Below are 13,508 nucleotides of genomic sequence, written 5' to 3'. Positions count from 1 at the left end.
TTACCCAGTGAGCCACCGCACCAGGGCCCTGGATGAGTTGGGTACAGCGCCAGAAGATGGCGCTTCTATGAACGCGCCATTTTCCGGGGCGGCTGCGGACTGCAATTTGCAGCGGGTGGGGCCCAGAAAGCTTGGGCCTCCCTGCGCTGCAGATTCCAGCCCCCAGCTGCCTAGTTGTACCTTGCTGGACACAAAAATAGGGCGAAGCCCCACGTATTTTTTTTTTTAATTATTTCATGAAATTCATGAAATAATTAAGAAAAAAAGGGCTTCCCTATATTGTTGTGTCCGGCCAGGTACAAATAGGCAGCTGGTGGTTGGGGGCAGCCCGTTCCTGCCTGCTGTACCTGGCTGGACACAAAAATAGGGCGAAGCCCCACATATTTTTTTTTTTTAATTATTTCATGAAATTCATGAAATAATTAAGAAAAAAAGGGCTTCCCTATATTGTTGTGTCCGGCCAGGTACAAATAGGCAGCTCGTGGTTGGGGGCAGCCCGTTCCTGCCTGCTGTACCTGGCTGGACCCAAATATAGTGCGAAGCGCCACGTCAATTTTTTTTTTAATTATTTCATGAAATAATTTTTTAAAAAAAGGGCTTCCCTATATTGTTGTGTCCGGCCAGGTACAAATAGGCAGCTGGTGGTTGGGGGCAGCCCGTTCCTGCCTGCTGTACCTGGCTGGACACAAATATAGGACGCAGCCCCACATCAATTTTTTTTTAATTATTTCATGAATTTCCTGAAATAATTAAAAAAAAATTGACGTGGGGCTTTGCACTATATTTGTGTCCAGCCAGGTACAGCAGGCAGGAACGGGCTGCCCCCAACCACAAGCTGCCTATTTGTACCTGGCCGGACACAACAATATAGGGAAGCCCTTTTTTTCTTTATTATTTCATGAATTTCATGAAATAATTAAAAAAAAAAATACGTGGAGCTTCGCCCTATTTTTGTGTCCAGCCAGGTACAACTAGGCAGCTGGGGGCTGGAATCTGCAGCGCAGGGAGACCCAAGCTTTCTGCCCCCCCCCCCCACCTCCCCCCGCTGCAAATTGCAGTCCGCAGCCACCCCGGAAAATGGCGCGTTCATAGAAGCTGGATGCTGTACCTGGCTGGCATACAAAAATATAGCAAAGCCCACGTCAAAATTTTTGGGAAAAATTAATTAAAAAATAAATAATAATTTAGGGACTGCATCTTTATTAACTCCTCAAATGTCATTTAGTGTTAAAATAAAGGATTTATTTAAAAAAAAAATTGGCGTGGGATCCCCCATAATTTTAGTCTCTAGCGGAGGTTAAGCAGACGGCTGGGGAAGATGTTTGAAGCCTGGGAAGGGGGTAATACCCACGGAGCTTCCCAGACTACTAATATCAGCCCCCAGCTGAATACCTAGCCTTTACTAGCAATTAAAATGGGGAACCCCCCCAAAAAAATGACGTGGGGTCCCCCCTATTTTAATAGCTAGCAAAGGCTAGGCAGACAGCTGGGGGCTGATATTAATAGCCCAGGAAGGGTGCCATGAATATTGGCCCCCTCCCAGGCTAGAAACACCAGCCGTCAGCCGCCCCAGAAATGGCGCATCCATAGGATGCGCCAATTCTGGCACTTAGCCTCGCTCTTCCACGCTGCCCTGGTGCGGTGGCAGGGGGTAATAGGGCTGGGGTTCATGTCAGCGCCAGCTGCCATGAAGCCCAGGTTAGTAATGATGGGCGTCTATAAGACACCCCCATTACTAACCTACAAAGTGTTAAAAAGAAAAAACACACTACACCCAGAAAAAAATAATTTATTTGAAATAAAACACACAATTTTATTAAATTCTTAGTTTACTAAAAAAAAATAGTTACCTGTCCACGTTCCTGCGCTGATCTCCCATGCACAGCTGTCACATCTGGAGATGTGACAGCTGTGCATGGCTGCTGTAAGTTCGCACTGCCGGGAACACGTCCGCTCCCGGCAGCGGGAGCCACTGACTGAGGTCACCGGAGTGCATTCAGGCAGCGCAGCTCCGGAGACCTCCTTTACGGCACTGCTGTACCGTGGGAATTTCTCACGATACAGCAGGGCCGTAAAGGAGTTGACCGGAGCAGCGCTGCCTGAACTCCGGCGAACCCGCTTATGCAATGACGGGGCTGCTTTACGGCCCCATCATTCTAGCGGCGGCAGCGGTTCAGAGCGGTCACATTCTATGTGGCTGCTCTGAACTGGAGATCTTCGTGGGACACTCGTGGACTACTACAGAGGGGTAAGGATAAGGTTGTGGTTTATTATTTTATATTTTATTACAGGAGATCGATGGCTTCGGGGAATTAGGTGTCTAGGTGAGTATAGGTGTAGTTTTTTATTTTTTACTTTATTTTAGGTGGCGATCGGCGGGGACAGGTAATGTATGAACTAATTTATTGTAGGTAACCACAGGCCACCAATGACATGTATTTAAAATTTATTGGGGACACAGTAGGGCAATTTAAATAGCAGGATCAGGCTGATGGGAACTACTGCTCCCATCGAGCTGATCCTGCTGGCACGAGTGGACGGGGGACAGACATAGGCCGATAGGAGTAGTAGTGTCACATCGGCCTATGTCTGCCTGCACGCGCACACCCGCACACATCGCACAGACACCGCGCACACCCGCACACATCGCACAGACACCGCACACACCCGCACACATCGCACAGACACCGCACACATCGCACAGACACCCACACACACCAATCATGACGGGTCTGGGAGGTGAGGCTGACCTGTGCGACCGTGGGAAAGTTCATGTGAGTTCATGCAATGCAGTCAAGCATGAACTCACATGAACCCTCTGAGGGCACCGCGGCTACTTCAAATGAACAGCTCATCGGCATCACCTGATACCTCAGCTGTTCATTTGAAATAACCGGCGGGAAAGCGCAGCACAGAACGGGAAAGCCGGCGGTGAAGTCTTTTCAGTGCCGGTTTCCCCGCCCGGGTCCTTCGCTCCCCGCTCCTTGGTGCTGCGCTCCCCGCCCAGTCCTAACTTACGATCGGGATGGGAGGTGGCGAGGGGAGCGGAGGATCGGGGTGGGAGGCTGCGGGGAAGTAGTATGGGGTTGTGTGCTTGTTTAAAAGCCGGCGGCTTTTTACCGCCCGCCGGCTTTTAAACAATCAGGAGAATTCTCCCACGCTGGGATGGCATTCTGATGACAGGCTGGATCTCAGCTGAGCGCTGCCATCCAGCTTATCATCCTTCAGAGACACTGCAGAGCGCAGGCATTATGGGAACTTCCGATTCCGGTATTCGATATTGTAAAAGTATCGGAATTAAGTATCGGAATTCCGATACCGCGAATATCGGCCGATACCCGATATTTCAGTATCGGAATGCTCAACACTAATCAGGACTGAAAGACTAGGGGACACTGTTATTTGGACATTGCATTCTACTGTTATTGGGAATATTTTGCAGCAGTTGCAGTTAATTTTGTACTTGTTCGTTTGTTTTATCGTTTTTTTTTTTTCTACATATCCACAACCTCTACTATAATTAATAAGATATGAAATAGATGAAACTTACATCCAAGTTGTAGTTCTGTTAGGGACAGAGTCTTGTTGCTGTGAGGGCGATGACAGCTGTAATTACCGCTCTGGTGTTTCTTTCCTTCCACTAGTGTGAGATTGCGACTTCCATTTGAATACACTTCATCGCTGTTCACAATTTCCCTACCATTAAACCTCCATTCAACAGATGGAAAAGAAGTAAGACAGTGCACTACTATCTCTTTTCCTATTTCCCCAAACTGACGAGTAATTGGAATTGCTTCTGTGGAAAAAAAGGAGGTAAAATTTAATTAATCCTCTTGATCGGCAATCAATGCATAGATTTCTAAAAGAAACTGCTGAATGAAATATTATTTGTCACAAAAATAAATTACTAACTTTATTTATTTTACTCACTTACATAATGCCATTAATTCCACAGCACTTTACAGACATCATCATCACTGTCCCAATTGGGGCTCACAATCTAGATTCCCTATCAGAATGTCTTTGGAATGTGGGAGGAAACCCACGCAAACACAGGGAAAACATACAAACTCCTTGCAGATGTTGTCCTTGGTGGGATTACAACCCAGGACCCCCAGCCCCAAAAAGCAACAGTGCTACCAGTTTTCAGTCTTACTCTATTTACACCACAAATGGTCTTATGTTTGGCAATATATACATGTAATTTATTAAAAAAACATTTATAAAATCCTTTGGATGACAAACTTGGTGAGTCCATATCAAAATATTTTTTAGAAGATCCAGCCAAGAAGCCAAAGTAGAATCCATGTCAGTTTGGGGAGCAGGGGTACTGATTACACATTATAGGGATTGACAGGAGGCTTCTAGAGAAGACCCCCCACCAATCTAACATTTATTATCACCTCTCCAGTGGTACATTAGTATATACTGATGTCTTTCAAACCGTAGGAAGTGAAAGTCGCAGGTCACACAAGTTCTACTGACTTCCCATTTTGCATTAGTAGAAATGACAAACAGACCTCAAAGACTAAACTATATGGAATTTCACAATTACATAGCAAAGACTCGATTATGCTGAGCAAATAATGTTATGATTCACTGTTTGTGAAGCGATTGTACTATACTTGGACACTGAATGAAGGAGTGTAAGATCTACAATAAATAATAAGACTATTGTTCGGGGTAAATATTCCAGAACCATTATTAATGGAAACACAATGGGTAAATATAAATGCTGCTTATAGCAAGACTTTAGAAATTCTCTACTTTTCATTTTGGTTCATGGTATTCTGAGATGTGTGGCTCAAGCTTATCAGCTTTTTAAAAAAGCTACAATACCTATGATATATTCCAATTAGAATTGCAGACTGTCAAAGATTTTGCTATTATGTCACAATAATGTATTAAATGTGTTTTGTGGGAAACTGGAGACTTTAAAAAGGATCTTAAAAAAAAGTCAAACATCTTGTAAAAATCCCTGAGCATCCCTGATTCCGCCATTCTTTTCTGTTTTACACTACGTTACTCCATTGCAAAGATATTCACATATGTTGATTTTGGAGTCTGACATGTGAAATCTCTGCTTCCAGACCAACTAGGCATTTCTTCAGAGTCTTCTCTAGAGGTGTCCGTTTTCACCCTTCCCTCCCTTGCTCCCAGACACTGCCAATTAGAGCTTGGCAGCGTATAGTACTGTCATATCAATAATAATAATATTTTTCTATTTTTCTACAAATGTGAATATCTCCGAAATGGAGCGACACAGTGCAAAACAAAAGAAAACAGCAGAATCAGAAGAGCTCAGGGATTTTTACAAGGTATTTAACTCAATTTTTTTTTAGAAAGTGAGCGGTCCTGTTTAACCAATTTTAAGAAAAGGTATGGGAAGACACAACTTTAGCTTCTTTACAATTACCTAAACTAGAAACCAAGCTACTAAGAAACTAGCAAACCCTGCACTATTAATTCACCTTTATTGCTTACAGCCATCACTAAACTGCATTCAAAGCTAAACACTGTATACTCTATTTTTATTTAATTATATAGTCTTAAGCAGTTTTAATTTTATTGTTAAAAGAACCCATGTCCAAAATTTAGAAATAATGGTTACAGCAGTGATAAAGATGTCCACTAGGTGGCTCTGATAGCATTTTCTTTTGTTCATAATCCTTATTAAAGCAACAGGAGGGAAGGTCTGTAAAACCAAGCAGATTAAAAATAGAGTGAAAACATCACGTGGGAGGGTATTGCTTGAGGAGCAAAGAGGCTAGACTGGCTCATCTTGCTACTTCTGGGAGTCTTGCCAAACGGCAATAATGATAAGACACAATTTCAGTTCTCATAATAATAGAGTACATGTAGCAAAATAAACTAATATGGAAACAGCTCTATTACATTTCATTGGATAAAAGTAACACAATTGTGTTCAATTTGCAAACTAAAGTACGTTTCAGAAATTCTGAATATATACTACTTTTAATATTTATTTAGATGCCTAATGTCTTTATGAAATTATCATAAGACTTTAGAGTAAGCAAAATAGATAGACCAGATTGGGCTGCCCGTCCAGACTAAGGTGAATTCACACACTGAGGATTTTGTTGCAGAAATGTCTTCAACTGAATATCAGTTTCATACATCTAAATGAGGTTGTTTCAGATGGAGACAGTTGGAGAACTTTCTGCAACAAAATCCTCAGCTTGTGAATTCACCCTAAAAGAGGCACACCAAGATGCTTTTCAGGTGAACATCTATTCTGCGTATGCTTTTCAATTAACCCAAAAATATTGTACCAGTACGTCTACACAGACAGTTAATTAATGGACGTCATGAAAAATTCTATAGTGTGAAAGGGATTAGCTAGCTGAAAAAAAGTTATCCGTAAATACGTTTATGAAAGCAAGATGTAAAACAAAGGTAAAAGGAGTCTCTGATCTCCTGATTCCCGCACCAGTTGCAAGTCCTGGCTTGACACAGGACAGAGTTCCCGGTGTTGGCACATCATTCACACAGCAACTCATCCTTGTCTCAAGCACAAGCCATAAATTTAACGTTTTGGAACCAGCACAGATATCTTCATATCAGGACACCTTTGAAGTATTTTACTCAGTTTTTTATCTATTGTAAACACATTCACGTGATATCTTTTCAGTTTGACAATGAATAAGAACCCTTGACACAAGATGTGAGATTGTATATGTTGGCCAAAATAGTAATTAACGCCTTGTGATTTTGGGGCGAATAGAGTGTTGGCACTTTTTACTTTTAATTAAAAAATACTGGGTAGCTTGTGATCATGTGTGATCAGTAGGCTGACAGTATGGTGCAATACACTGGAACCTCATAAAGGCATCCCTACCCTAAATAGTAGGTGTGTTGCATTTTTATTGATATTTTATATTATGCGTGGCCTCATAAAACTGTGACTAGTTTGCATTCTGATAGGAATAATTATTTCACTTGCCATGAGAAAGGAACTCTTACTCACTGTGTCAACAGATGTGTCCAATTGGGGCTCTGCACCACCAGTAAACATATAGTTCAAACAGTTTCCAAGGAGAAGTTCCTTGGGCATTGTATTGCTTGCGACTAGCTCAGTGTTCAGTCAGTAGTGTGCAGTACTGCAGAAAGTTAGCAGGCTCTGTAGAGGCTGCTAGCGGAGATGTGGGCCTAGTATCCCGGACAGTGGATCGCCAGAGAATCCCTCCACAAGAGTCCCCTTAGCCAGCCTGGGAACATTGAGAAAGTAGTCGGGGCCCTGGGGGTACATTCCGTCTGTCATACATCTGTGACACATGCAGGGATTGCCTGACAAACAGGCAATCTCTGCATGTGTCACAGGTGTATGACAGATGTGACACAAGCAGGCACGGCGACACTTTCATCGATGCCGAGCACGCTGCAAATACTCGGCGAGCACCCGAGCGTGCTTGCCGAAAGGGTTAACAATTCATACTCGCTCAACACTATTCTTGACAAAACCTGGGTGAGTCGGTGGATATAGTATCTATTGTTTTATATTTTTAACACCTTTTTATCGAAATATTGTAAATGTAAAGAAATTAAAGCACACCTGTCAGCAGGATTGTGCTCAGCAAACTACCTACACTGTCAGGTGGGCGACATTACACTGATTAAATTGATACCTTGGTTGATGAAATCCCTCCTGTGGTTGTTGTGTAATCTTTACTTTCAGTTTGGAGATAATGATATGCTCATGCTCCGGGTGGCCTGTGGGGTGGGTTCTAGCTGGTGCTCTGCTTACTTATTCATCTGTATGCTCTTATGACCGCTCACTGATCCTTCACTGACCTGCCACCTATTTTACATAATGCATCTAGTAGTGGGGGGCTAGGTAAAACAGGAGGCTTGTCACTGAAGGCACAGTGAGCTGTCATAAGAACATACATATGAATATGTAAGCAGAGCACCAAATAGAGTCCACCCAACAGGCCGCCTTGAAGCACGGGCATATCATTAGCTCCAAACTGAAAGTAAAGATTACACAAGAACCACAGGACGGATTTCATCAACCAAGGTATCATTTTAATCAGTGTAATGTTGCCCACCTGACAGTGTATGTAGTTTACTGAGCACAATCCTGCTGACAGGTGTGCTTTAAGTCTATAAAATATGGTCTCTTAGTCAAGCTGGTTTCTGCAGCACCAGGACATTGAGTGTGGCTTCTGTAATGTCCTGACCAAAGTCAGATCTTTGTTTTCAGAGCCTAGTCTGACATGAGAGCCAGTATTATGCCTCAGCCTAGTGGCAGTGGCAACATAGCCAGAAAAAAAGGAGAACAGCACACACACCTGTAGAGCCAAGAGCCATCTTTAGTCAAGCACACAACACAGACACACTGACACTAAAAAATTAATGTGCTTTAGAGTTAGGTGGGAAAGTTTGTTTTCTCATTGATAACAGTTGGAGATTAATATGTTGCTAAAGCCCTAGAAAAAAACAGATGTGCAAAGTCCATAATCTGGATAAGGTGTAAACAATTATGGTGTTCATAGCATCCAGTTACCTGCCATACAGACAACACTCCATATATTTTCTACTTTATTGACTTCTTTCACAAGTTGCAATTATTGTCGCCTTTTTTCCCACAGTTTTGTCATGCAAAAAATGCAATGTTTTACAGTACCAGCAAAGTGAATGCTGCTTATATTTTGCTTGCAGATTTGAATCTCCAAAGTGCTTTTTCACAGCATGTCAATTCTTTCAGCGTTTTTGCAGCATTTTTCACCCATGCAAAAATACTACAAAGTAAGAATGCTTTCAAAAATAGAAGTGTTACTAATGAATAGAAGTGTTAATAGTTTATTTATACTGTAAGGCAGCACTAGACATCATAATGGGGATACTCGCTGCACCGGGTAAATCAAAGCACACCAGCAATATCCTTCCGGTATTTCACAATGCTGCAGTTTATTGCACTTCATAAACCACAGTTCACCGGGTCCAACTCAGTGGCACGCCAACACACATATATATATAATGTTCATGAGCCAAGTGACACACAGGCCCACTTGCTCCAGGTACAGCCTTCAGCAAGGTAATAACATAGCAATGTCCATATTAATGTCCATATAACACAGGGTATTACCTTTGCCGGGTTTAGCTGCTGCAGTCCATTAGACTTGCCACCACTGTGGCTTTGCGGCTTCCCAGGTGGGGGTCTCTAGCCGTCGTTCCCTCAAAGGCCACTGACATCCACACAGGATCCAGGTTCTGCCTTTCAGGACTCTTCCTCAAACCTCTGCCTTCCAAGGCCACTAGCATCCACACAGGATCCAGTCTTGACCTTTCAGGCACCAGGCTTCACTAGGCCTCACACGGTCGGTGTCCCACACACACGGGAACAGGCCTTACGCCTCTCTCACAGAACACACCTGTCTCCCATCAAGCAGGGTTTATATATGCATCCCGTGCACACACACATACTGACAGGACCTTGCTGATGTCACAGTCATGTGATCAGACAGACATTCTGTGCGCGCAGGACCTGTGCTATGTCACAATCATGTGACCAGTCACCTGAAGGGGAAGGTACATGGTCAGGTAAACCACATCCTGGACCATTACCGTAATGCCAGCAAGTCGCTGCATTACATATCCCCCCCTCTGTTCAAACTTGTGGGGCTGAACACATAATATACACAATGACATTATAACCCCCAGTTCACATAGAGACCATGTACTTTACAATTGTGCTACTCAGCCCCTGGAACATTAGTCAACGACATTAGCCCATTCCTTAGGGACCTACCATTTGTCACTGTCACTGACTTCGTCAGGTCACCTTTCCGGGTCGTAACCTTGTCAGAGCTCCCCCGCTCCCAGCGGTCAGTTGTAACCTTGTCAGGTCTCCCCCGCTCCCAGCGGTCAGTCGTAACCTTGTCAGGTCTCCCCTGCTCCCAGCGGTCAGTCATACAGCAGTGAGACTCACATGCCCTGGTATCTAAGGTCCGCTTCGACTCCGTACTGTCCCGTCATTTATTGGGTCGTTTGTATGGGCTGCTCAAACCTGAGTTACTGGAGGTCTCACTACCTCTAAACCCACGCTCACTACTCTCAGGACATCTTGAAAGGTCCCTAACTCCAGCTATAGCTGTTCTGTTATTTAGGGGGCCCTTTCTCGGTCTGGTCTCATAATTTCTAGACAGCTGCCATCTTCTGCTACTCAGATGATGCTGTCTATCCACTCGCAGTCTAGCGAGATTCAACTGTTCTACCTCTCGCAGGTAGGTCACTCGGTACTCCAACAGCATGCGCATATATCCCAGGCTTTCTTCTGTTCCTACAATGGAGAATGATACCATGCCGTCTTCATCTGGTATCCAGTCCTGACGATCATGTGGACTGCTTACTTTCACCACACCAGACTTCTTGACCATCATCTGCATGGCTCGACCATTTCTCCCAACGAGCTTCCTCACCAGAACATGAGGCACCCGGATGACCTCTTCACGCATACTGTGAGCTTTCCTCATCAACTCCAGTTGTCTAACGGCTTGTTCCGTCTTCAACCGGAGAAACCGCTTCGTGCAAATACATCGCCAGTGCATGTCACTTAGGATAGCCACCCTCGTCACTGTGACTTCGGTCGTGGACAGGACCACCAGCTGTTTAGCTTCTGAGGTCAAGTACACCTTACAGGCTCCCACGGCCTTCTTAAACTCCTCATGCACGAACTCACTGGTGCATTCTTCCCTCAAATCCTCGGGCACATCTACAAGGCACTTGTACCGAGACGTTTCGGTCTCACCAGTGGTTCCCAGACGATCAACCAGCTCAGGTTTCAGGGACCACTGCTTTCCAGCATCTTCATCCTGTATGCTTCCCCTGAGCTGACTCACAGCTACAACTTCACAACTTTTCGTCTTGACCACCTCCATTTCACCTTTATCTTCCAACACCATACTCTTAGCTCTCCTCAGGACCACCTTCTCATGGTCTAAGGAAGTAAGTGCAACTTGTTTGCCTTTTCCCTTCTCCAAGGAGACCTCGTTCACCGCGTGACACTTTGCTAGGCGACCTTTGAGCTCTAAAACTTCTCCTTCCAGCTCAGTTACTCGCCTCTCAGCAGTCCATCTCTGAAGCTCTTCCTGCTTCAACTGCACTTCCAGCAGCAGAGCTCTCTCAGACCTCTCCGTCTCCAATGCGCCCACTCGGCTCTCAATAGCCAGTCTCTCACGCTTCTCTTGCGTCCACTGGGCTTGTAGCAACTCCTTGAGCTGCTTGATCTCGGCTCCGACATCCACCGAATCCTCCGAGCCCACATCACTCGAGGAGGTATCTGCTTCATACCTCCCATCACCAGCGGTCAACTCCTGGCCCTGGTCTGTGGCTTTTCCGATGGACTCCTCCATCTTCTCTCGCTCGGCTTCCATCTTGCTGACTGTTTCCTTAAGGTACGTCTCCGCCTTCTGGAGAGTATCACAGGACATCTGTAGCTCCTTCACCTGAGCTTCCAGATCTAGGGTCTTTCCCCGGAGATCATCATTCTCCTCACGGGTGTCTTGCAGAGTGGCCTTAACCACTTGGCGCACTTGCTCTGCACCCGCCTTATCCTCCTCTAGTTTTTCCTTCACCTTGAGGAGATCCTCATAATCTCTCTTACTCTGTTGCAGTTCCCTACTGCGTTCACCACACTCCTTCTTGGAGTCACACAGCTCCTGGTTCAGCTGTTTGCGCAGTCGTTCTAGGATTTGTTCGCGTCCAGAAACACCATCCTGCCGCGCCTCCTTCTCAAGCTTCAACTGCAAAACCTCTTCCTTGATTTTGCGGCGGTCCTCCTTAATTGCGTAGAACATTTCCTTCCACTGGTTAATTTCCTCGCTGCTTCCCTTTAGATCTCGCTGTAAGTTCTTCTCAAGCTAGTGTATTTTCTGCTGTTCAGACTCCAGGATCAACTGGTCTGAGGACACGTTCCCCAGGTTTTCACATAATTGCTGCACGTCACTCTGACCCTGCGGGCCGATAGGCTCCAGCTCTTGGTCACGACTGGCCGCCTCCTCTTCTACCTCTAATGGAGGATCCACACTTGAAGCAAAGGCACACAGTACTACATTCTCTTTATTTTCATTTTCAGCCAAGTCTACAGGAGCAACCTTTTTGTGGCCCTTGCGCCGTCGACGAGATGGGGACTTTCTCACCTCGTCTAGCCCCTCCTGACTGAACTCACTTTTTACTTTCATAGTGTCACAGTCAGCTACGGGGTCTGTGTCACTCTCCATGGTGTTGTGGACTTTCAGGTCACCTCCCACTTTGACGTCACCCCCTTCTACTTGAGCTACCCCGTTATCAACGGTCACATTGTCATTTTTAGGAGGTACCAACCCACCACCAGTAATTTTTTTTTATTTTCTATCCTCCACGCTGTTTTGAACAACCGCCCCTTTTTTAGACTCCGCCCCCTTTTTAACAACCACACCGGCAGGGGAATTTTTACAAGAAAAATCAGCAATAGTCTTAGGACTTAGCTCACAACAGCTCTTACCACCTCCCCGGGCACTCTGGGACAACACTGGCGCCCCCGGGGAGTTCATAGAATGGTCCACTGCCGCCAGTCCATATGGTGCCCATAGCTCCTGTGGTTCCTGCACCATGTCCAGTTTCATGTCCAGTAGACGTTTCTCAAATACCTGCTCCGGTTTTAACAGGCACTCTAATCGCTCAATAGCTTCAGACTCAGTTGCTGCTCCTTTCACAGCCATTTTTATCTGCTCCTGCATTTCCTCAGGACACTATTCCCACACCGCTCTCCCCGGAAAAATTTTCGTGGCCCCGCCGAGCCACAGGAAAACCGGATTTTAGTGCGACGACAACCTTCGCAACCCCGCCGAGTTGCAGCCAGATGCTTTAATCCACACTCATCCTGTGCCGTTGCCCCTAGTAACCGGGCTGCAGTTGCCTCAAGCAACCAAACTGCAGTTGCCCCTAGCAACCGGGCTGTCGTTGCCGCTAGCAACCGGGCTCCAGTTGCCCGCATTCTCCACCATATGTAAGGCAGCACTAGACATCATAATGGGGGATACTCGCTGCACCGGGTAAATCAAAGCACACCAGCAATGTCCTTCCGGTATTTCACAATGCTGTAGTTTATTGCACTTCATAAACCACAGTTCACCGGGTCCAACTCAGTGGCACGCCGACACACATATATATATATAATGTTCATGAGCCAAGTGACACACAGGCCCACTTGCTCCAGGTACAGCCTTCGGCAAGGTAATAACATAGCAATGTCCATATTAATGTCCATATAACACTGGGTATTACCTTTGCCGGGTTTAGCTGCTGCAGTCCATTAGCCTTGCCACCACTGTGGCTTTGTGGCTTCCCAGGTAGGGGTCCTCAGCCGTCGTTCCCTCAAAGGCCACTGACATCCACACAGGATCCAGGCTCTGCCTTTCAGGACTCTTCCTCAAACCTCTGCCTTCCAAGGCCACTAGCATCCACACAGGATCCAGTCTTGACCTTTCAGGCACCAGGCTTCACTC

At 45.5% G+C, this 13,508-nt stretch overlaps 1 protein-coding gene across 2 annotated transcripts in view; it reads right to left on the bottom strand.

Annotated features, from left to right (window-relative positions):
• Positions 1–13,508, bottom strand: part of EBI3 (Epstein-Barr virus induced 3) — a 139,635-nt gene that overhangs the window by 13,317 nt on the left and 112,810 nt on the right. For both annotated transcript variants that reach the window (XM_073684130.1, XM_073684129.1), the window contains one exon: positions 3,551–3,796. In XM_073684130.1, coding sequence (XP_073540231.1) covers positions 3,551–3,796 — 246 coding nt within the window. The remainder of the gene's footprint in view (positions 1–3,550; positions 3,797–13,508) is intronic.

The sequence above is a fragment of the Phyllobates terribilis genome, unplaced genomic scaffold (genome assembly GCF_046119375.1).
Source record: "Phyllobates terribilis strain yellow unplaced genomic scaffold, ASM4611937v1 Scaffold_5__5_contigs__length_657084704, whole genome shotgun sequence".
Classification (NCBI taxonomy): domain Eukaryota; kingdom Metazoa; phylum Chordata; class Amphibia; order Anura; family Dendrobatidae; genus Phyllobates; species Phyllobates terribilis.
The sequence above is the reverse complement of the archived record's forward strand: the minus strand, read 5'-3'. Positions and strand labels throughout refer to the sequence as shown.